The 25,888-nt window shown below is 32.0% G+C and overlaps 5 protein-coding genes across 5 annotated transcripts; 2 read left to right on the forward strand and 3 right to left on the reverse strand.

Annotated features, from left to right (window-relative positions):
- LOC109353608 (probable receptor-like protein kinase At5g20050) lies at positions 4,728 to 5,434 on the forward strand. Its single transcript, XM_019596245.1, has 2 exons — positions 4,728 to 5,158; positions 5,209 to 5,434. Exons 1-2 carry the CDS (start codon positions 4,728 to 4,730, stop codon positions 5,432 to 5,434), a joined length of 657 nt encoding a protein of 218 aa, XP_019451790.1.
- LOC109345354 (deSI-like protein At4g17486) lies at positions 5,481 to 7,557 on the reverse strand. The gene is made up of 4 exons (XM_019584309.1): positions 7,236 to 7,557; positions 6,776 to 7,063; positions 6,039 to 6,119; positions 5,481 to 5,840 (listed from the first exon to the last, which is right to left on the reverse strand). Exons 1-4 carry the CDS (start codon positions 7,357 to 7,359, stop codon positions 5,701 to 5,703), a joined length of 633 nt encoding a protein of 210 aa, XP_019439854.1. The 5' UTR covers positions 7,360 to 7,557; the 3' UTR covers positions 5,481 to 5,700.
- Positions 9,408 to 12,723, reverse strand: LOC109345389. The gene is made up of 3 exons (XM_019584366.1): positions 12,542 to 12,723; positions 9,726 to 10,889; positions 9,408 to 9,636 (listed from the first exon to the last, which is right to left on the reverse strand). The coding sequence occupies exon 2, from the start codon at positions 10,814 to 10,816 to the stop codon at positions 9,773 to 9,775; it is 1,044 nt and encodes a 347-aa protein (XP_019439911.1). The 5' UTR covers positions 10,817 to 10,889; positions 12,542 to 12,723; the 3' UTR covers positions 9,408 to 9,636; positions 9,726 to 9,772.
- On the reverse strand, positions 14,679 to 18,070 carry LOC109345368. The gene is made up of 3 exons (XM_019584335.1): positions 16,020 to 18,070; positions 15,569 to 15,659; positions 14,679 to 15,190 (listed from the first exon to the last, which is right to left on the reverse strand). The coding sequence occupies exons 1-3, from the start codon at positions 17,955 to 17,957 to the stop codon at positions 15,000 to 15,002; spliced, it is 2,220 nt and encodes a 739-aa protein (XP_019439880.1). The 5' UTR covers positions 17,958 to 18,070; the 3' UTR covers positions 14,679 to 14,999.
- On the forward strand, positions 22,817 to 23,752 carry LOC109345405 (early nodulin-93-like). Its single transcript, XM_019584391.1, has 4 exons — positions 22,817 to 22,958; positions 23,088 to 23,149; positions 23,295 to 23,370; positions 23,532 to 23,752. Exons 1-4 carry the CDS (start codon positions 22,862 to 22,864, stop codon positions 23,609 to 23,611), a joined length of 315 nt encoding a protein of 104 aa, XP_019439936.1. The 5' UTR covers positions 22,817 to 22,861; the 3' UTR covers positions 23,612 to 23,752.

Below are 25,888 nucleotides of genomic sequence, written 5' to 3' on the forward strand. Positions count from 1 at the left end.
TAAAATTGTCATTTAATAATACTTTTGTGACACTTTCTATGTGAGCATGGTAATACATAAAGTTATATTCAACAACGGTTTTTGTAGCACTGTAGAAAATAGATATTTAATAGCGCCTACTAAAGCAAACGCTGTTGAATATCTACTTTATAAATAAGACATTATATCTCTCATATATTCTATCAAACACATGACAATCATGTCCAACTCCACCACATTTACAATAGATTTTTTAAATCACCAACGACTTCAACTACATTCAATCTTAAGAGATTCCAGTATTATAATCTTATGCAAATTGTTCATTTTTTCTCCTCCAATGTTTACCATAGCCAAAAACCTAGAACACTATAGCTGCATAACTTCACAACAAAAAGAGAGAAATAAATAAGCTAAAATAAGATAACGATTTACCAAAAATCGATAACTTCAACATAGCTGTATAACTTCACAATGAATAAAATTACACTATTGGTGAATAGATAAATAAATGAGCTAAAATAAGATAATGATTTACCTTATTCTTGAAGAGAAAAACCAAAAATCGATAACTTGCTTGAAGAGAAAAACTAAAAACAAAAGAGACAGAAAAATGTAACTTATGGAAAAGAAGAAAAGTAAGAGAAATAATAAACTGAGTGATATGTATTATAGTGTGAGGTTTTGTTTTTGAAATTGAAAAGATTCACGCTCACTAAAACAAACATTAAACCGTGCTTATTGAAGAAGTGATGTTAAATATATGAAGGATGACATTTAACCGCGATTGCTTCAATAATCGTTGTTAAAAATAATACATTTAAATGTGCTTATTGAAAAAACGTTGTTAAATATATGAGACCTTTAATCGCGATTGCTTCAATAAGCGTTGTTAAATATAACAAATTAAAGATAACACATTTAACAACGTTTTCTTTAATAAGTGTTGTTAATTCTCTTCTGCTTTACATTTAACATCGTTCAACATTCAGCACGTAAACATTGTTTAAGGTGCATTGTTAAATATCAATTCTGGTGTAGTGTGTAGTTAGTTAGTTGTATAATGTAATAAAATACAAAACTACATTTACCATTAGCTTAAATTTTATAAGTGAATTAAGAGATCCTGTAATTTTATGTTGGGTTTGGGTAAAAACTGTCATTTTGTTATATTTTTTACCAAGCACAATTTTTGCTTTTTAGTTTATAAAATTATTGTTATTAAAGTTTTGACATAGAGGTTTAGCCTTACCTAGTAAAGATAGCCACACAAAAAGTATGTGTAGTACTTTTTCAAGGTTCAGTCTACTCACAACTAACCCATTTAAGTGAGTCAATGCTCATATACAACATGATTTGGTTATAAAAAACAAGAGTTAGATTTGGTTTGAGTGAGTTTGGGTTAATTTAGGAATTGGAGTGTCTTAGTCTCTATAATATATTTTTCTATTAAATTCTCATATTCACAAGAAACTCGCATATATTATTTATAAACAAATCATTAATAAATAAAGTATCATTTTATGATATATTATTTTTTATGAGTATGATAATTTATGGAAAGATTTAGTAGTAGAATATATTATTTTCCATTAGAAAAATTGAGGCAAAATTATATTTTCATCCCTTGAAAATAAATTAATAAAAATAAACTCAAATTTCTTATGACCTAGTTTCATTCAAAATTTTGCTATATTTTGTTATCCTCTCACTATTAATTATGACTTAAAGATGATATTAAATGGAAAATAATATCCTCACAAAAAATGTGTTTCGGCTCATGAAGATTCCGACAGATGTTAATTTTTGTAAGGATAGTAATTTTAAGTTTTGTTTCAATAAAAAAATTAAATTACAAAAAAGAAATTCTCACATTCCACTATACTGCACTCTCTAGTCTTGGAAAATAGATGAACCCTTTGGCTATAGAACATTTTTTTAGAAGTGTTAAAAGGTGGTGTACAACATCATATTGATAATAATTTATCAATTTTCACCATTTTAATTTTAAATGGAAATCGGTTGGTATAGTGAATACGATGCAAACAAAAATTGACTGGTACAACCAATTTTATCTAATATATTATATAATGGTCTTATCGTCGATTTTTCAAGTTGAACCAATCAGTAAAATATGAGAACAACGAGTAAGGATCATCTCTATTAACGGAGAGACAAGTACTACACAATAATATACAAAAGACTATATGTAATAACATTTTTATCCATTTGTTGATCACAAAATTACATTTTTATCATTAAAAATATGAGGAAAAACAATTATTTGCCTCTATATTAATATAAAGTATCCTTGTTCGAACAACATATCCAAAGCCCATAGAAATATTCTTTTACTTAAAAAGAATCGAGCAAAGCTTAGTTTTCATCTATCATAAATATCTCGTGGGTGTTAGTATATCTAATTTTGTTAATTTCATCCTCAAGCTCTAAATTTTCTCAACTCTTCTCTTCCCATATCCAGGAAAATATTTTGGAGTGAGATAGTGTTATTGGAGCATTTTTTTGTTGATATAATTATTATAACTAGCCCTGGGCTGCAAAACCAGGTGCACTTCGGAAATGGTGGAATCATGTATACAAGAGTGTTAAAACATTTTTTTTTAATTTAAGACATAAATTCTGACAAAACCATAAAACAAATAATTCAAGAGGGGTAACATGAAATTGTTACAATACAAAGGAGTGGAATGAAGCAATATTAGGCTTTAGGTTCTGATGTTATCATCTCCTTAATGAACAAGTCAATGTAATATTTCCTGTCTTGACTCTTGAGTACTTTTTTAATCATAAATATCATACATTCCCATGATTTTATAGGTAAAGTAAAAGAAAAAGAAATTGTTGCTAAAGAAAAAAATGAAACACTTGGAAGAAATTTTGTACTGGCTCATGAGTCATGTGCTTTTATTCCTTTCCCATAGTAAATTTCACTAATGAGAGAACATCCAAAGAATGAAACCACAAATCAAAATGACAAGAGGTATAAGATGAACAGCTTTTTGCCCTGGAAGTGACATACCATGATGTGTGATTTCCTTCTTAGTAACATCATCAGATACAGAATGATCATGTATTGGCAACTCATCTGAAGCTGCCAATTTCATGTATGAGGAAGCTAGAGCTGAGCCTGACATGTCCACGAAAAACTCGTCTGAATCGAATGTTCTTGTAACACTAGAAGACCTCTGCATTTTTCTTAGAGGAAATAGTAGCAAATTAGAAAATGTATATGAATTGAAGAAAATTGTTGTTTATATATTGGAAGACCTCTTTTTATTTGCTTTAGAGCTTTAAAGGTTTTGTTTTGAGGGTGCAAGTGATATGATGCTTATTATATAGATGTGATTACAATATACAAAAGGTGATATTTAATTACATGAAGCGTGTAAGAGGGATTTCAGAAGTCAACAATATGCATGTTGATGCTTGGCCTAAAAGCAGCTTGTATAGTAATTAAAGTGCACTGCATGTGCATGCACTTAGAATAGCGGGAGAAGAGTGTAAAATTTATAAACTAACAGTGTAAAGATTTATGCACATGCACCCTATCATCTACCATTCATTTAATTACGTTTTTTGAAAAGTCAACAATAATTAAGTATCAATAATGAATGATACAATGACAATATATAAAACTTATACCGTGTGAGTACATACATGTTTTTCTCGGCCAAAACCCCCTCATAAGTCATAAGAGATTTCCAGCTACTCTTGAAACAGGTTGCCAATACTAGAGTCTAGGGGCCAATTTACAGTGCGTAGAAAATGAGTGAAGTTGACAAATTGATGTTATTATGGTTAGGTGATTATACACATTGCGCCATTGTTTAGGTTCAAGAATAACTTGGGCTTCAAATTCATCTTCTTAAAAGAAGACAAAAAAGAATGAGAATGATGAGCCAGAAAACCCAAGACAAAGCCCACATTAATTTGGTGCTCCTTATCAACATCTGTCCTAGACTCCTAGTCTTCTCAAGCTATTATACTGTTCTCATAACAAACCCATCAATTTTACTTGTATTATAACACGCAATGTTGATTACAATAAAAAATGTTATATTTTCTTACAAATCTTTCTACCCTATAAGAAAAGTAACAAGTGTTAGAAAGTGATTCTTTATATTAGTATTTGACTTACAATCTCCTACAAGAGTTTATGCCAAGGCGAATCAATGATGTTGACATTCTGTTGTTCTGTAGAGCTTAAAACTCTCATATCAGTTTGATGTTTGGATAGAATAAGTTATTTATTGTTGTTTTATAAATAATTTATTTTAATAAACTACAAGTTTATAAGTTTGTTTTTGATAAATTATCTACAAGTTAGAGATTTGTATCATTTAAATATACCAGTCCATTTAATGAAATAATTATGAGTTAGCGAACTAATTTATCAAAAAGTTCTTATTAGTCAATACTATGGTCTATGGCGAACTCAGTTGTTGACCAAAAGCTCACATGTTGTCAAACGTCTCAATTCAGTTTAGTCTCTACAATAGATAATTCAATTGTTGACCAAATTAAAGCCCACGTTTAAGAAGAGTTATGTATGGTAATAAAAGTTCCAAGCGCAGACACTCTTGGCTCTTTGGTTTTCAATATCTTGGTTGCTTCTTATCTATGTGAATAAAATTTTACCCATCCCACCTTCCACTCTAAAAACAAGTTACTCATTTATCATTTACTTACATCTTAACTTATAGCAATGAAGAAGAAATGAATTTTTGATGGAGGACAGAAAAGTTATCACATTTGCTGTTATATCAGTGATTATACTGATCATAGTAATCATCATTGCTCGTGTCTCATTGAAGCTATCAAGGGCCTTCTTCCTCATTCTTGGTGCTGATGTTGCTATAATCCTTGCTGTGTTTTCATGTGTCCTCATAAGACAACGTTACAAAAGTAGGAGGAATTTGATGGAGTCACGGTTGAGATCAGAAGGGAGAGAGCTCAGAATAGAGTACAGTTTTCTCAGAAAAGTTGCTGGTGTTCCTATAAAATTTCGATATAAGGAGCTTGAAGAAGCAACAGATGGGTTTCAAGCACTTATAGGAAAAGGGTCTTCTGCTTCAGTCTTCAAAAGAGAATTGATGGAGAAGAGAGAGGAGAAAAGGAGTTCAGATCAGAAGTTGCAGCCATTGCTGGTGTTCAACATGTTAACCTTCTGAGGCTCTTTGGTTATTGCAATGCTCCTTCTGCTCCTAGGTACTTAGTTTATGAGTACATCCCAAATGGGTCTTTGGATTGTTGGATTTCCCCCACAAATCAGTTAACTAATAGGCGCGGAGTCGGTGGGTGCTTGCCTTGGAATTTGAGGTATAGAGTGGCAATTGATGTTGCTAAGGGACTTAGACACCTTCAACATGATTGCAGATCAAGGATTTTGCACCTTGATGGTTGGAATTTGCATTTGGGTATGGTAAAATGGTAATGATGGTGTTGTGTGTGCATGTGTTTTCATTGCTCTGAGCCTTCTGAACAAACAAGCTTCATACTAAAACCATCATCCACAAATCAGCACAACACTAGATACAATTGCTAGGATACATTGATTGAACCAAAGAGAATGCAGAAAGCCACAGAAGAATGAGAAAATTTTAGGAAAAAATAATCACTGCAAATCAAAATGGACAAATATTCAAGGAAGACGGACTGTATTCTCCAAGTGTTTTCTCAAATCAAACACATCCATCACATTCATTTTGCATGGGCCTCTTTAACGAAAATAACATCCCCAGTTACATCTGATGCTGACAGAAGGTGCTTTTGTTGCTCCTCTTCTATTTCTGTTGACTCACGTGGTGTCGCAGTTGAAAGAGACTCAACAAATTCATCTTCTGAAAACAGTCACCACAAAAAGGCAGCACAAAATGTTAAGTAGTGGTCGACCATATTGATCAAACGACATCATAAAGAAATGTCATTTAAATCTAAGCCTTTTTTAATGGTTACAGATATTAACAAGATGGAAATTTAGTATGCATCAGGATGTGTGTAGGATGGGAAAAAGTTAGGGACCGAGAAAATATACACACCCGAGAATTCATGGTATTCAGGTAGCTGTTTAACACTTGTTACTTGAAGACTTTCAGGAAGTAGACAGCTGCACAAAGCACCTGAAATTTTGACAAAAAAAGGCTGAGCTTAGGATTATGTTCATTGTGTTTTTATAATCATTATGCCTCTGTAGTCTGTGGGAAAAGGGAGGATACAAATGCATAGGACTAAGCCATCACCCAAAAAATCATGTTATTCTCACAAGACGGAATTACAAATGGGCTAATTTTTTGAAAGGACCACAACAGCATTAACAATGGTAGTTTGATATGTTTAGAGAGTACTTTCTTTCCAGAACATAACTTGAACATGACAGATGGAATCATAAAAAACATCACCAAATCATGATATCATTGTAAATTCTTTTTTGTACAACATTCTCAAGCTCAATTAAAATATCATGTTACTACAATAAAAGTTTCATTTTTTGTGATATATAATAGATAATAGATTCTTCTTCCCCCTTCTATTTCAAGTAACTTGTCAAGAAAGTCTCTGTGTCCCTATAATGATGCTAAACTGCATAAATTACCAGTGTTGGGTAGACAGAAAATTGATGTTAGACAAGTCTCTCACTTGCTAAAGAGTTAAAGATGAAGCTGAAAGCAGCTACTGGCTAGTTCATAATGACAAAATCAGAACATAAAATGAAACAAACAGATACATAGAGTTGCGAAAAATTATCTTATAGGGAATTTCCTTTCACATTCTTTACCTAGCTTAGCAAGCCGATTAACCCAACCTGGAATTTGTTTTCCAGTCAATCTAAACGACACATCGTCCGTAAAATGATTGCAATTCTTAGATATAAGGTGATAGGTATCCCCATGATACTTGCAAGACATGATCTCAATAAATGTTCGGAACTCGGAAGCACTCATATTTGTTTGGCCCAAAGTGATGGAAGTTCTATATATAAATCCAGGACATGTCCTTGGCTCCACTTCAAAAACTCCACTGGCTGGGAAATCGTGTGCTCCAAATCCATATTCCTTACCGTGCACTATTTCAGAAATAAAAACAGCTTCAGCAGTTTAACAATATCTAGAGTAACTAAAACAACAGCATAAATCACAAAACTAACAAGAATTTCTGTTATTTTCTTAATTGAGAAAATATGCAATTACAAAATTAACAGCACCATAGTTAAAAACAAAATAGATGAAGCGGTTTACCTTGAATGCCGGAGTGATAGATCCCAACACCAAACCAATACATGTAATTGTTAATAGGAGTGAGATCGTAAACATTCAACACCACAAGACTGCTATTGTTGTTGTTGTTACCATTATTCTCCATCTCAATTGAAATTATGAACCTTACAAATGGAAATAAATCACCAAAAGAGGAAAGTGAATATAATTATAATTATTATTATAAAGGACAAACAAAATACTCTACATGGAGATGGAGATTGAGATGAAAATACAGATTCATCTCATGTCCATGACGAACCAACACTCAACAAACGAATTATAAACAGAACCTTTGGACTTTCAAAGAGGTTGATCCTTTCAGTGAAAAGACGATTTTGGTTCTCTTTTTCTGCTATTTTACGACAGCGTTTTGTTTACCCTCATTGTCGTCAACCATACTAGAATTCATGGAAAAATAAATAGCTAACCTTTTTTTTATACTTGGTATAATATTATAAGTCCCTTTTCTTTTAAGTTTAAAACAGTAATGCCTTGTTTAAATTAAATATGTGATATTAAATTTAGAACATGATTACAAAATATATTTTGGATTAATTGAGTTTTTAAAATTAAATTATTTTATATTTTAACTTATTTTTATTTAAATTGGATTTCACACTCTTACAAAAACGAATCGAGTTATAGACCTAACTAAGAAGGCAACATATGAATCTCTGACTTAAGTAGCATACACAAATTGTATCCTATTAATAGTATGTTGTGCTTGTTGTTTCTTCTTTGTTCTTTTCATTTTATAAAATAAAAATTGAATTTTACTTTCATTTTTTCAGCTTATTTAATTTTCAAATTAAAAATTAAAATATAATCAACAATATTTCAATTCAAAAATTAAAAATAGATGATGAAATTATAGTTCAAAGAAGATAATAAAATTCCTACAATTTCTAAAGTGGTTTTGGTTGAAGAGTTATGATTCTGAGATTCATAATTAATATATAAAAAGTATATAGAGAATTAGTTATTATGTCACGTTAATGTACACATTCAAATACATTCATTAACTATCTTATCAAGTAAGACGATTTCACTAGACTGTGAATTATTTTCAGACAATCTGGATGAGACATAATTTATAAAATGAATCCAGTTATTAGATAAAAAGTAGTGGGTATCCCCATGATGGTATCTAAAAAATATTCGGAACTCAAAATAACTCATATTTGTTTAACCAAATTAATAATAGCAAGAGTAACTAAAACAGCATAAATATGCTCGATACTCCACCATATCAAGCTGGTCCAATCCAATCATTATTCTTTTCGGAAACCTTAGATTTCTTTTCCTTTCATTTTAGAGAAAAACAAATATAAAACAGTGTAAAAATTATATACACTATCGGTTAATAATCATAAATATAAATAGTATATGATATAATGCTAATATATACATTTTTTTTCTCATCAATAATATGTTCTAGAGAGCAATCATAGTAATGATGCCAAACTTTTCATTCATAATTAATATATACACTTGGCCTTTATTTAGTAAAATAAAATTAAGAAAGAGAGAAAAGAGATAGGGAAATTGAAGAGAAATATCTCTCGTTTAATTGAAAGGAAAGAAAGAAGAGAGAAAGTAAAAATGTCAAGTAGCATAAAAACTCTTTTCTTCCATTTATACTAAGAAAGGTAGAAAATAAAATACACATTTCTCTTTTTTTTCTTTCTCTTATCCCAACCAATATAAAAATTCTTTATTTCTTATCAATTTCTTTCTTCATAATATTTCTTGTTGACGCATTTAAATAATAAGTCTAATATCAAGCTCAAACTTTATAGTTTTTTTTTGTTTAGCAAAATGGACGAGTTATATAGAACTAACTCTTCCCACGTGAATTTTTTCCATCTACAAGACTCGAACCCGAGACCTTACTTAAAGGGAATCAAGCATGTATCACTTAAACCAACACTCATTGGTAGCTAAATCTAGTGGCTTATGAAAAGCTATCACCAATTCATTTTACTTTCAAAAGTCTATTATAACATAAAACTCATTTTTACTAAAATTTATTTCAAGACAAAATCTTCAACTCAGATTTTTCTTCAGATACCCATGCTAGCCATTGAATAACAATATGTTGCTAACAATCCAGTGTCTTCATCTTGCATGTAAAAAAGCAAGGAGAAAGGAGAAAAACTGACAACAGTAAATTTTATTGCAAACTAAATTGTTCATAATCCTCAAGAAATTGTAGCAAATTAAGGTAAGGATAAAAATGTTTAAATACACAGATAATGGGATCCTCAACGGATAACATTTTTTGCATTCTGAGACACTCAGCAATGCAAGCCCCAGAGAACTGTTCCCGTTTGAAGATGTTTAAAGCTCTTCACTTTCTCCTTTTGTTTCCACCAGTTACCTGTAACAAACAGAAGTAACTCAGTGAACTATATCTATTCAGTACAATTTTAAAAGGCAGCAAAGTGGAGGATCATAAAGAACACTGACTCCGGAACATCTACGGGAGTCGAAATTGACTCTTTTGAATTTTCAATTCAAGGCTGATCTTCATCAGGTGTTACCCGCCTCCGAACACGGCGCCTTCTATTATCAGAGTCTCCATCTGAAGGCTCATTTGCATCATCTCTAGAGGCAGATCCAGATTCACCTTCAATGTTTTCTCCCCATAGCCTGCTACTATGTCTCCTAATTCGCATTTGGAGTCTGGTTCCTGTGGTACCCCTAGATGCAGATGAAGTCGGTTGAAGAATGAGGAAAAACACAGCAAGCAAACCACCATCGTCTATGGGAGGAAGGCCATCATCAACCCGACTTTCCCCAAAGGAACTTTGAAGTGTGCTAAGTAGGTCGCCAAGATCCCTCTGTCGCTCCATTCTCCTCCAGTTACGCTGACGCTCTGGGTCCACTGCAGATGGACGCTCACGAGGGTGTTCAACCCTTGCATGCTTCCTGAGATCTGTATATGTGCCGCTAAAGTCACAGGTCTCACAAGAACAGCTCCTTGATTTTTCATTCATGAAATGACGAGCAGCCTCCACTACTTTCCATTCTTTTATATGCCCTCTACACAGAGGGCATACTAGCTTTTGTTTTGCCCCATCTTCACAGGATAAGGGTTGCATTGTAACAAATCCCTCACTTCCTTCTTCTTGTATATCAATGGTATTGGCTTCGGTACTTGGGGCATGAGATGTGATGGTGTTTGAAACATGACTTTCTACTTGAGGTTCTTCTTGTGGTTCTACTTGAGGTTCTTCTTGTGGTTCTACTTGAGGAATTGTTTCCGAGGTTTCGGTGAATGACTTGCAGAACTGATCAAGACAGTTTGAGTGGCGATGGCTGGTGTTGCACATGTAAGGGCGGCATCCCTTCTCATGGGATGAACATATGAGGAGAACTGCATTATGAGGGTGCTCCATGCAGACTGGACACCTAGCTTCTTCCCACTCTTTAACATTTTCCTCCGACTCTAAAGGAGTTTTAGGAGCAGATCTCCGAACACGACTAGAGCTGCTTGGATAAGGTGATGTTCTGCAACTATCATGTGACAATGATCTATCTCTTCTCTCCTTTGGCATTTTCAATATTCGATATTTTTAAAGATCCACTAAAGCCTTCACCACCCACAGGTATAATTGAATGAACTTGAAGCTACATACAGGTAGAATAAAAAATGAGAAATCGTGCAAGTAGAATTTTAGCATGAATAGAAATTTTAATTAAACTGATGTAAAAAGAACAACACATAAGTGCAAAAAATCTACCAGTAACAAGTTATCCAAGTGCAAAACAACCAAACATAAAAACATGCCACACAGAGTCATCACACATGAACAAATAAGTTTCATTTTCAACACTCAATGTAAATATATTAAGTATGAATAGTTTTCTTTCAGTTATCTTTTAGATAACTCCACAAGAGAGATCAGGTAATTAAGAAATATAATCAATTGAGCACACTGTCACTTCAAAGTATATGCAGTAAATGTTTGAATCAGTACTTAGACCAATTATCATAATCTTTCATGACATTGCTAAAAAAAAGACAATTATTAAAATCGTTTATGTCATAACTAAAGAAAATAGCATTTCCCAGAGTAATAAATAGCATGAGTAATAATTGAAGGTCACCCTATTCTCTTAGGACAAGAATATATAATTCAGCCCTAACATGCTCAGAAACAGTCCAATATTATAAATTTTCTCCTTCTACGTTCATATCTCTCCATTATGCACTATTCTTTCCATATGCTTAGCATGCTGGTGCAATCTTGTACTACACCAGCGCCGTTGTTCTTTCCAGAAATTGATCATAGGGTATTACAAGCTATTTTTAGGTGAAGGGTGCTTAACACTGGGTATTTTGTAGGTGTGTTAAATTAGACGACTAGGATTGCAAGGGTTTGTGGAGAGTTGGCCAAGACCATTTGAAATCGGGCACAATATGGATATTTTGGACCAGGTTTCAATTCCTTTCACGGGTGGAAGCAAGAGGTAAAAAGTGGTTGCTCATTTTCTAAAGGTGGTTAATCAGAGTATTCAAAGAACGTGGAGAGTATTGAAGATTAAATTCCACACATTCAACCACTTATGTGTTTATTACTTTGCCAGCTTAATAAGCAGGACTCCATCTTTGCATCCACAAGAAGGAAAAACGGGTGAGCATTTTAACGGACAAGAAAACTCCAGGACTGCAAATCAGTTCATTTTTGCTTCAAAATGTGTGGGAAGTTAATATAAAGTGACAGAGTCACACATCACACACAATAGAAAATGCACAGTTAACAAGGATTGCATATTTCTCTTCAATAATTAAACCAATACAATAATTGTGCACAAGTTCATATAATTTGTTGAGTTAGTTTCAAATGGATGAGTGAAATGTCTTTCAAACTTCACCCATAACACTGAAAATCATGAGATAAACATTGCATATAAAATAATCACAAGATTATGTCTGTTTCTAAGAATACTACAAATACTCTGATATAAAAAACAACATCAGTAAGGCAAGGACCAGAACTACACAGCTCATTCAAACATGTCAAAAACATAAAACCCGACAAGATAACACAAAAAAATTGATACATCAACAACCCTATGTAAAGCAAAAGAAATAGCTCAAGTCTCATATTCAACTAGTTCAGAAAACACAAATCAGAATCAACACACCCATCTAACCAAATCCAAATCCGATCGAAACCCAAATGAAAAAATAAAAAAAAAGAATAGAACTTGGACGATGAGAGACCCAAGCGGCAATTAAATAACAAACAAACACAATTAGGGATTGGGTTAGTTACCGAAAACCGACAGAGAAAGGATGAATCTTAGGGATTCAAGAAGATCAGATTTTGATGATGCGATTGGGTCGAAGGTGAAGACTTTAGTAGGAAGAGCAAACGTAGCTGCTGATGCCGCAGCTAGAGAGAGAAAGCGAAGGAGAGGAGAGAGAAAGCGAAGGAGAAGAATTGAGAAAAGGTAATGAGAGTAAATATATACATGGGGAAGAGAATGATATAGAGAGAGAGGGTATGCTGACGTGGACAAAACGAGTTGGCATGTGGCGATTCACAATTTCACAATTTCACAATTTCCGATTTTTTATTTATTTATTTAGTTTGATTTTTGACTCGTCTAGGTTTTTGGTTATGTTTTTTTGATGAAGAAAGAATGACCCACTCACCGCCAAGTTCCTTCTTGGAGCGTGTATCTACGCGCCTGCCGCTATCTCCACCTTGGGGAGGGGACCCTTGTACTTTATGATTGAGATTGCTTAGGTTAGCTGTTTTTTCTCATTTAAAAGCAAATAAAAGCTCTTTTTGTAATATTTCAATTTCAATTTTAAGAAATAAAACATGAAAGCGTGTAGAGGTTTTGTTTATATATACAAAAAATTACCGAACTTCCTTATCATTTGTTATCACCAATTTGTTTAATATTTATGTTTATAGTAAATATTAAGGTTCATTCTATTTTTTGTAAAGTGGATATATTAGGCTAATCTTGCATTAATTTTTTAAACTGTTTCTGTATTTAATAATTAAAAGTGTGATTTTATTATTAAATTGTGATTCAGATTGTGTTAGTTTTTTATGTGTGGGTGAAATTGTAAAAGTCACAAACGATAAACTTTTTTCATTATCCATTCTTTGCGAAAAGGAGATTCATGTTTATCATCATTTGTAATATCTATGCACTATTAATATAAAAATATAAATGGTGAGTAATATAACGACACTGTAAAAAGCTCTTATGTTGTTAATAAATACATTTTTTATCTTGTTACAAAAGAATATTTATGCCAAAAAAAGGATATTAATGCTGTGTTGTTTCATAACATTACTATCACACTAGTTATTTTTTTGGTATGTTGTTGAAAAGAAATAAAAGGGGGCACTAAGTTATACGAAGTAAACCTCCATGGTCCCGGCAAGCAACATGCTCAAGAAAGTATGGTTGCTAAAGCGTCAAGCTTAGCTAAAAAGTCAACACAATGATTATCCTCTTGCAGGATGTGTTGAAGCTTCATGTGTTAGTCTTGTTTCAACGAGTCACTAATTAAACTGATAATAGAGGAATAAGCATATGGGTTGGTGAAAATTTGTTAATAATCAAAGTCAAAGTATCTATCAAATGAGTCATACAAATAACTTTTCGATAACCCTTGTTTTAGCAAGTTTGTAACCATGGAAGCATCACTATGTTGCGATTTCAAGTTGACTGCATGATCAAGAGAATTTGGAGATGAAGTTGTCATTTGAGAATCTAACAATGCTTTTGAATCCTGCAGGGCTAGGATTACAAAGGAACTACCATCAATGTTAAGGGCAACAAAATGAACCACATGTGTATCATTAGCAATTGTGTTCTTTGGAAAAGTAGTATCCAAATCACTTATTAGTCTCCTAAAAATGAAACAAGCTGAGATAAGACTCACTACTTCGTTCTTAATAGTTACTGAGTTCCTGCTTCACCAAACCCACCAGAGAGTAGCAAGGAAAAGATTACAGTTAGCCTTAATCCAACTAATAAATCATTATTGATGTAGAAATCATCATTATGAAACCCCATATTTCATGGCATTCGTTTATATTCAGAATAATAAGAATATGTAAAAACTACAAATGTATAAAATGATGACTACAAATATGTATAACTAAAATTATTTTTTATTTGATGGAAACTTGACACTTCCAGATTGGCAACCGGACAAGTTGAGTGTGAACATGTTCTGAAGTTGAGTCCAACCCTTTGTTATTATTAAAAATGAAATATTAATTATGTTGATGAAATAATTGGAGCATCTTCGGCTAGTATACATTTCCTATGCAACAAAACAAGTGGAGCGCTCAAAAGGTAGGTTGATGTGAAGGCCCATGACGCGCCAATATTTGAGAACAATGCTAATCACACAACACAAGTGTGTCCCCACAACTGAGTACAAAAGAAATTATTTCTTACACTTACAATGAAAACTCGTGATAATTGCATTGACAGGAATTTAAGGATACAATAAAAGGATTAAACAAAAAGAAGTTTTTATTTTATCATTATTGTTATTTTATTTTATGTGTTGTCTTTGTCTAATTCTTGGAAGAGTTAATACATGTGGAAGAAAATAGTGGGAGTCATTATACATTTCCATTGCACGCCAATAATGCAAATATACCTGCTGATGGTGCTGAATCCAATGCAGATATAACATAACCAGAATTGAAAGCAAACTGGTTCTTCTGAGTAACTTTTTCCACGAATTGACTAATATTGCCCAAAATTAAGCTCAGAGACACAAGTGGATAAGGCATTTTTCACTTGAATGTTATTGGAGTCCATATTAAGAGCATCTTCATATAGCCTTCTAGCCTGTTGCAGTAACTTCACCTTCTCTTTACTACTGCCAGGTCTTAGGCGAGATCTCTGCTGCAATGCAATACCCCATCTGAACAAAGCTGCATTTCAAAAATCCAAGTTAAACATAATAGCAGGACTTTGGAACCGCTCTCGTCTTAAAAAGTGTGATGCTGTAAAAGAACACATCTTCTTAAATTGTCCGAGAGCATTAGGCCATCGATCATGCATGCATAGAAAGACTTCTATGACGCATGGGTTTATTTTCAAGGCCTAAATTCCTATCCTTAATGTAGTTCTTACAAAGACATTTTTTATACAATTATTTTGAGCCAGGTATGTGCTTTATGACCTTAAAATCTGCAACAGTCCTTAGAAGGGCATGTACTTTACAGAGTATCTGTAAGCAAAAATATTCTCTGGTTGCACTTTGTATTTTAAAATTATAAATGAGCAAATCAGGGATACAGACATATTACCATCTGGTGCATAAACATTGCCTTTCAACAGCATAGCATCAAACTTGTCAATTGCAGCCAAGAATACTCTTTCAGCCTCAAAAGCAGCACCCTGCGATATTTGAAGACAGATCAAATTTCATATAGAAACAGAATATGCAACTAAGTTAACATATCAAACTGGCAGAATAGTTTCTGTGAAGCAAACATAAAGGCCAGAACATTTTAACACTTTGTGGTGGGGAGGGAGAACCTCAGCAGCCCAAGAGAAGATAAATCTCAAGTCTGTCCAAGGGGTGTAGTGATATCATAAATTTTTTGAATGAAAAACAGCTAGTAACCAATTCCTAGAATCAATTTAACTCCTCAAATAAAAGAAAGCACCATTTTGACATGATATCTAATGAACAACAACAACACCATGGCAATTTAATCAAAGTAATAAAATTATCATGTCAAGGGTGATGCATACCGGACCGATATCTGCTATTAATTGCCCACGGAAAGAGAGAGCAAGGCCCCAATTATATAGGGCTCTCACATCATTAGCATCAATTGACAAAGCCAGTCTGTACTTTCTGCCTGCCTCCACTAGCAGCTGTTCACACTCTTCACATACATCGACAAGCAATGGTGCAACTTCCTCATTACTAGTGATTTTATTCTGCAGCCCCTTCATAATTCTGCTATACTTTTCAGATGATGAACGAATTCTCCCTGAAAGAAAAGATCTCAGCTCACGACTGATCTTCAACTTTAATTCTCCATGAAGAAGATAAGTGTTTCCTAATTGACCTACAGCCAACAAACTCATAGGCTTCAAGTCTACAGCTTTGGATAGTAAGTCTGAGGACCTGTATAACATGATTTCAGCCTGCTCTTCATCACGCCTACCATTTATGAACATTTTTGCTTGTTTTAGAAGGTCTGTTGCTTCAGCAAGATACCTATCAAACATCATATCATCTGAAAATTTTGCAGATGGAGGCGTATTGAATTCATTCTCACGTGTAGACATGTCATCAGCAGGATGGCGACGTTCATCATAATTCACCTTATCTTCATTATACTGAGACCTCTCAGATCCACTATCCCTCTTGTCACAAGACGACCTGAAAGTTTCATGCTCTCGATCGAGTAACTGCTCTTGCAAAAAGGAAGATTCACTTTCCACGTGTTTCATTCTGATTTTAATGCTTTCAGAATCAAGCAGATTGTCATTTGATTCCCACATGTCTGTTATGCTGCTGGAGTCCATCTTCAAAGAGAAGCTATGATTATTTGTGAACCTCAATCCTTTGTTCTGGTGAGCGTACTGTTTTTTATCTGGGAATTTGTTAGTCCTTCTGTGACTATCTCCTAAGCCTACATTTCCTTTCTCAGTAATAGTTTCCATTCTTGCATTTCTGTCAACATCCAAAACAGGGTCAGATGAATCTGTAGAAGAATCCAACTTCCCATTTGTTTTACAATTATCAACCAGATTTAATGCCCCATCATCAATCGGAAGCACAGTACCGTTTCCTTGAGATTGATCCAATGCCTCTTGCTTAACATTTTCTCTGACTTTGATGGAATTGGAGCTAACCAATTTTTTTCCAAACAAACTACCGATATATTGTAGCATCTGGTTTGCAGCCACTCCAACTTCTTTCTTTTTTCTACCAATCTTATTAGTGTCAACCAAAACAGCACTAGAGTTTTCCTCATTATCAATTAAAATCTTCACAACATTCCTAGCATTCAATGCTTTAAATTTTATGTTATCTGTGACTTCAACATAACCATATAAATCATTCGCTTCGATTTTATTATCCTTAATTGCACTTTGCACATCAATCTTCAATTTATTCACTACAAGATCAATTTCATCAAAGAATTCCAACAAACTTGTTAATTTCTCAGAGGACAACTTCAAACTCACCTCCTTTTCCTTCCTCTTAATCCCACTCACTCTGAAATCACCAAAGGTTCCGTTTCGAAAAAACCCTACAGTGAAACCAACGGCAAAAACGAGCACAGAAGCTGGGAGAACAACGATGGAAGAAACCTTAACCCTAGAAATGGCCATCGCACAGACAAGGCCCAAGATGAACACAAAAACGTTCTTCCTATCATCGATTCCAAGAGAAACGATAAAATTGCGCAATGCATCGAACTCATCAGGTCCATTGGAGTTTCCACCGATTGCAATATCGTCCCAACCTCCATAAACAGTTGAGCTAGGAGCACACGAAGCTCTTAAGGAAGTGAATGAAAATCTGTGAGATAAAGAGCTGCGGTTCCATTTTCTGATGGAACTAATAAGAAAAGTGCGGTTTCTTCGTGAAGGGAATTGGAAGAGTAAAAGCGAAGAAGACGGTTCTGCGTTGAAAATATGATTGGGGTTTATTGCAGTTAAGATTTTCATCGCACATATAAGAATTCTACCGAAAAAAGAACAAGGTTCCAGAACGATGATGTTGAAGTTGAAACTACGGTAAAATCGGTAGGTCTTATCTCAGTATAATTGTCATAACTTATTAACCAGTCTAAGATCTATCAGATATTCAATTAGCAACACAGGTGGGGTCGTGGGGATATTAGCCTAACACAACCTCTTTTCTCCGGGCACTACATCTACCATAACTTTATGATTAGTTTAAAAATATTTTTATTTTAAAAAATTAATAATTAATTATTTTTCAGAACAACCATAACTTGCTGTGATACAATCTATAGGACGGTAGAGATATACCATTAGGCTAGTGCTGCATAATAAATCATGTATACTACTTATCACTTTCCTAAAAAAATCATTAATTATTTTGTAATATCATGCATATGTAATTTAGGTAACTTCATAAACGTTTCCCCGAGATAAATATTCACATGTTATTTGTATGTCTTATTTCAATCTAGTCGATTTTTTCTCTAATTTTAATATGAGAAAAGTGATTCAATCTACATTGTTTTATCCATATGATTTTGTTCCACTGATTTGATATGTTTGATAATCAACTTGACACATTCACCATTGATATACATAATAGTGTTAAATTTCCATCTTTGAAAGGAATCAATATTCTCCTAAATAAGTTAATTAAAAGTGAAAGATATATTGTTTATCAATCAATTTATCTTCTTTTGAGGTCAACAATACAAAAGTAGAAAATGTTTTTTCAATTATAAAAATTGTGAAGCGTAATGGAATAATGTCCAACAAATTAATTATTCATTGGTTTCGAAATGTGAAATGTATTTATTATTTAATTTTTAACATATGTTGCACGCGTAGGGTATGTACCCTGATCGTACACAAAGAAACTTACTGACCCGAAAACGCAAGACGTTTAAGCCTACTAAGTCATGGTGTATTTAATGAGGAGAGGGGAAAAGTAATTTATGTTATTTATGTGAAGGCACGTGGTGAGGACTAATGTTCCAATTCGCAAGGTTGAGGTGTTTGAGAAATTGTCTGTAAGGAGAAGCATCCATGAATTATATGTGGTTTATGCCGCTACCCGCAAAACTCTTCATGTTGCCTTTGAAAAAGACTTCACCATGTTATGAATTTCTTATTTGTTCCTAACATTTCAGTTTAGTTTTTTTAGGGCTTTGCCCCATCTCTAGCACATAACAAATGAAAAAATAATTATGATATCGTTTATTATTATTTTTGGGTCATTTCTCCAAATTTAATTGAAATGTTTATGGTAAAGTTTTAGTTTTTATTTGTTTGCATACAAAAAGCGATTAGGGATGACAACGTGGCCAAATAAGTATGGATAGTGTTTACCCATACTTATACCCGCACTATTTGCAAGTATTCGTGCGAGTAGCGGCTATTTACAGGTCCCAATGAGTTTTCACTTTTAAATATATATTTTATAATAATTGTTCTTTGGTATTAAGAGGATGATATCTAGATATGGATAGAGTATGGTGAAAAAGTATAAATAGGATCTTCTACCACTACCTAATGAGTGCTTGAATGTGTCGGAGGAGGTGCGTGAAAAAGTTATTTGTCAATTAAGTTATTAACTAAAGGAAGTAGAGAATATGGGTGAATAATATCATGAGATATAAGTAAGAAGGAATACAATATGTAAAAGTGTACGAATGAGTAAATATACTTCCTTAAGGAGAAATCCTCTATTTATAGTTGAGAGGTGGGGAGAATATTCCTTGATAAGTGTTGTTTGCCTAGCTGACCAAATGACTTGTCGGATCTACTCTAGACAAGTGATGATTGTTTTTCCCATGTTAGGTAGCTTTTGGCAAGTCTATCATTTGTGGAAAATTGACTTATACTTTGTAGGTATGTACTTTCTTTTTTAGTGTGTGACATCACGCTATAAGTTCGTCATGTCTGCTGCCAAAAGGTACGATAAGGCTTATTTGGTTTGTACTTTTTCAATTTAACGACAACTTGTATGTATTGTAATATCTTGAGTCGATAGTCGTTGACCTTGTCTGCTTATAACGCGTATTTTTGGAACCGGAATGAAACAATAATCAATATATATATAAATAATTATTATATGAATAATATGATATGTATATGATAATTTTATGCTTATAATTCAATTACTAAAATTTATTATAAAATAATAATAAAGTAGATAAAATTTAATCTTAAATAAAAAATATATAATATGTATAAAATATTTAATTAAAAAATAAATTTATAAATATATAAGTACCCGCAAGGTAATATTATAATACTCGTTCTCACTCATAAACTATTTTTTGTGTTCCTGTTGCAGATATTTTTACGAGTATCCCTGGTCGGATGTTATTCTCATCCCTAAAAGAGAAAGGTGGAGAAAGTAAAAATATGGTGGATCCACCCAAACTTTTTTTATCACCAAATATGAATAGAAAGTCAGTAGAAAAAGTTTGATGACATGAAATAACAAATATAACCTTAGAAATTCTCATATATTAATATTTTTTCATTATTTTTAAGAATTTTTGTCTTTTCAAATATAACATTATTGTCTATTCTTACTTTATATTCAACTAAACAAGAGATAGATAAGAAAATATTTTTTCCTTTATTTATTTATTATTTCATATTAAGTAATATAAAAATCTATTTCTCTCCAAGCAAATAAAACATTACATAGGAAGATTAATTAATTGCAATCCTTAACTTTCTTTAATTTATTAAAGTAAGAAATCTACACCTTAATGTTGTTCATTCCATTTAATTTTAAAAAAAAGTAAAGCAACCAAATATTCATTAAATATTTTCAGTAGTGACAATTCAGTCCTTAAAAAAGTTAATAAATGGTTTTGAAAATTATCTTTAGTGGGAGAATTTAATCAGTCAATGGTCATGTCGATTATACTATATCTCAATATGGGATAACTTGATAGTCATTCATGTTTACATTATGGTATACTGTCTCTAGTTTCAATCTTTATTTTAATTCAGTCAACGATCATGTCTATTATATTATATCTCAACATAAGTAAAAAAATATAAAACATTTTCCCGTGATATACACTCTAGCTCAATCTTTATTTTAATCCAGAAACTTTCTTCCTCCTCCACAAAAAGTGCAGGTTTAGTACATTGACTAAGGAGCTAAAGATAAAAAATTTATATCCAAAATTATCAATAATAAAATTTAGAAAAAGATGTATACGCTCATACATAAGAGTTTTTTATATTGTAATTGCATCATGTAGCTAAGTAAAGAGTATGAGGATATGTTGGTTGATAGGTTAATTAAGAATAATAAGATGTCACTAACATGACTATGTTGTATCAAGTATGTTTCAAATCAATGATAATAAAAAATAATATTTAATAAATATTTAATTCTCTTATTAATATGATATGTTTTTATTGATTTAATATATGATTTTTAACATGTTTCCGGATAACAAATTCTTGTCCACCTCCGATTCTTCTAACTCGCCGCTGGTTATCGATCAGCCCCACTTCGGGAAACCATGGCTCCATTAATATTAATATTGGTTCAGAAATTAATGATACAGAAATATTTAGAATAATAATGTATATACTACTCCTACCTTAGTAAGACTATTATTTTTTTTGACAAAATTCACGTTTTAAATTTTTAATCGATAGCATTTCTTGAGAAAAATCCACTGAAATATGTGTTCCTTCCTATGTTGAGTAAGGGCACGTGTTACATTACAATAAACGTAGCAGATGCTTTTACTCTGTCTTTGGTTCTAAATAAAAAGTTGATGAAAGAGATCGAAAAAATAAATGTTGAAAAATGAAAACAAAGGGAAAAAATAATGTTTATTATTTTAATAATTCCTTCTGTATATTGAATAAATAGAAATAGTATTTTCTTCCCTCTTTCCGAAGCACATCTTCACTCCTTTTCATTCTTTCACTTTTCACCGGTTTAATATTGGTAACCTAATTCTTTCACTTTTCAATTTTGGTTAATGGGGTGAGAAAATAATGAGCCAGAGACCATGGTTTTAAGCCAACTATGGTCTATGGACCAAACCACTGGCTTCTATATACTTACTACTGCAGAAAAAGGAGAAAAAACAGAGCATTTCTTTATGTTACTCAAATGTAGCAAACAAACAAAGAGGTACAAGGTCAGGGGGAAAATGCCATTATTTTATTAATGGATTGAAGTGTCAGATTCGTCACATGAGTAGATAAGAAAGTAAAATATGTATACAATGTATCCTTACCTCTTACGTAAACAACTAATATTTACTTCACTTTTTTTGAAGATTACAAAACTTTATTGAAAATATCTTCTTGAATTAAAGTTACGATAAGTAGTAAAAATAATTGAAAATTGCATACTTTTTTTAAATAAACAATGAAAAAGTTACTGATACATTAATATCATATTCTACAGTCACCTTATGCCAATAAATTCAGGTGACATAAAAATCTTTTTCCTTCAAGATATTTTGCCATTTGCATCCCCAGATACTAGATTAGACTGGACCACATGGCTAAGGTATGAAGCTAAAATTACTCCCATACCCCTGTTTCCACAGAGCTAATATCATTACAACCCTCTGAAAAGAGGACTATTTTGGGAACAGCAAAAAGAATTAACCTACCACAACAGAAACCCAAGTGAAAACTAGTGTCCCAAGACAGTGGATTTCACATAAAACCATCAAACTCCTCACTCCACCAAAAATAATAAAAAACTAAGTCTTTACTCTACTTTCTATCAAATCCATTGTATAAATATGTTATAAACTACAATCTCTCCTCATCCAAATCTATTCTCCTATTCATCTGTTAACTAAAAGTCTAAAACACTTGCTCCATTATTATTAGCTTTTGTTCAATTAAATCACTTGAAGATGGCCAAAGAAAATGTTGCAGCTAATTCTCCATTTGAGAGGGTCAGCTTGGCTTCTCTAGATCAAAAATTGGCATTAGCTAGGCGCTGTTCTCATGGTAATCTATACTTTTTCTATGGATTTCTAAATCTTTTAACAATTGTTATGTAGAAACACCATAATGTTGAAGCATAATAACATTGAATTTTTTTGATGACTGATTTGGTATATTATGGTGTGTGAACAGAGGGTGTTATAGCAGGAGCTAAGGCAGCTATTGCTGCTACTGTTGCTACTGCCATTCCAACTGTAATTATCTCTTCCATTTATTAACTTTACTTTCATTTCATGCAGAAAAATTTGGACAAATTTTTCTCTCTTTACTTATCCACTTGTTAATATTATAAGAGAAATATTTGGTAAATGTCTAATTAGTATTGTGGTTGATATGCAGCTGGCTAGTGTAAGAATGTTGCCTTGGGCAAGAGCCAATCTCAATCCCACTGCTCAAGCTCTCATTGTTTCAACCAGTTAGTTTGTTTACTCATTCTTAGTGTTGTGCTAGAATTAATCATGGTTAGAGATAGTTGCTGAGCCGGTCTTCCACCCGAAAATTGGGTCGCGATTAGAAGATCGGCTCAGCGATAGAGATTTAATTATCTAACTAACTATAATATTATTATGTTTGTAGTGGCTGGAGCAGCATATTTCATAGTAGCTGATAAGACCATTTTGGCATCTGCAAGAAAGAACTCCTTCAAGAATGCATGAATTCCAAATGGATAATCTTGGATATTAAATGAGGTTGCACTATGTATTATAAATAGAGATTTGCATCTCAATAACAAGAGATCAGAGCATAAATGTACCAATTATCAGTTACTTTATATGAATGCAAATAATTTCTTTTCATTCCTGCACATGTTTATTCGACTTTAGTTAACCATAAATCCACTTGGAAAGTGATTGAAGTTAGTTAGTATACATCACCTCAAAATCTATCAGATGTAGAATTCTATTGTGCATTAATATAAAAGAAAATGTCAATCTATATTATGCACATTTTGAAACATAATTTTCTTGTTGAAACTACCTCATGTAAAATTAAAATTATATTGATTATGAAGATTTGGGTCACCCACATAGTGCATAACTATGAGACCAGTTCATGGATCAACTATTTAGGCAAAACAGTCTAGGTCCTATCTCATAAGAGAGAAATGGCATCAGAAAAAGTATATAAAGAGGTCCCAATCAAATTAGGCTTCACCAATCACCAATGTTTATCTCTTTATCACCATTTATCAGTTATCACCTTTACAAATTAAGTGTTCTGACCATTAAGAATAAGGGTCATATCTACTGGAACACTTTTTTTTATATAGAAGATGTGCTTGAAATAATGTTGGTTTGTTTTCTCCTTTCATAAGTTATCATTTAGTAAGACACTCTAAAAAGGAATCTATTTTTAGCATTATAGACAAAATTTAAAATTTAATAATAATAAAATTATGTTTTCCCACCAATGAGATGAAATGGATAACTTTATAAATGGAAAAGATATTCAACTTTTGAAATCAATTTAATAAAATAAAGTTATGTAACAAAGTTTAAAAAAGAAGGGAAGTGTATATATGTAAGTAGGCCTTATCAATTATTTTTTCTTCATAATTATTCTTTAAACTTTATCACTTGATGAAATTAGTCTATGTATAAATATATTCTTAAACTACTCATAGATAATAAGGAAATTGATACAATCAGACTCACAATAGTAACAATGTAACAATACAAGTTAGTCAACGATTATATCTCGAGGAAAACATCATCAAAATACAAATTGATTGAGAAAAAAGAATAAATAAATTATCGAGTTAAAAATAGTTAATGCATTAATATTGTTACAAAATAAAAAAATAAAATAAAATAACATTCAATATTAAAAAATGAATGAGTTATAATTTTTTGTTACTTTAATTTAATATTATCTTTATGTAAGATTAATGTGACCGATAGTTAAATTTAAGGAATTATAATTAGGGGGAAATTAGATTATAGTACCAATTTGAAAAGGATAATAAAGTTTAGAATGCTATTTTTCCCAAAAAAAAAAAATATAATTAAGATAATGGAGAAAATTGAAGAATTTTGCCTTCAATTTATTAGAGCACTCAGCAGCAACAGTTGTTACAACTTACAATGCAACTCCTATAAACAATATATGCTTGTGTGCTTAGGTGGATTTCACAGAAAATAAGTGTGTAAAATATAAAAATTGTGGATATCTTGTAAGTTCCAATTAAAAAAATGAGAATATTTGAGATTGACAAAATATTAATTGAATTGATATAAAAATTGCATTACAGGTGAACAACTATATATAAAAGAGACAAAAATTGCATCACAATTGCCAATTTCAGAATCTTTATATCATCATCAAACATTGACTTTTAATTATTATTACTAAATAAAAGTAATACAAATAAATTATAGATAATATAATAAATTCATATAAATCTTTATACAAATAGTACATAAATATTACGCTATTGAATGTAGATTTTCTTATTTAAATAATAAAATATAATATGACATTCTTTTACAATTTTACATCTTCATAAAAAAAATGTACTAATCAGTTTTGTACACAACCCGTATATTATTAATTATTCATGTTAAGTTTAGCATTTGTTCTTCAAACAAATAATACAAATAAATGATAAATCATATATTAAATATGCATAAATCTTTCCACTGATTATACATATATATTAAACTGACAATAAAAAATTTCTAACATTATATTCATTATATTTGTCTACACTCACCTTAAAATATAGAAGTAGATGGTAATGAAATCTGGTAATATAAAAATCAGTTTCCTTAACTATGGTCGCATCCCAATATCAGAGATTAGATGAGACCATATGTCTAAGGCGAGAATCTGAAATGACTCCCAAACCCTTGTTTTCACATAACTAATTTCATTATACCCCTTAAAATGAGGGGTATTGTAGGAAGAGCAACAGAATCAACCGCGCATAACAG

The sequence above is a fragment of the Lupinus angustifolius genome, chromosome LG01, assembly GCF_001865875.1.
Source record: "Lupinus angustifolius cultivar Tanjil chromosome LG01, LupAngTanjil_v1.0, whole genome shotgun sequence".
Classification (NCBI taxonomy): domain Eukaryota; kingdom Viridiplantae; phylum Streptophyta; class Magnoliopsida; order Fabales; family Fabaceae; genus Lupinus; species Lupinus angustifolius.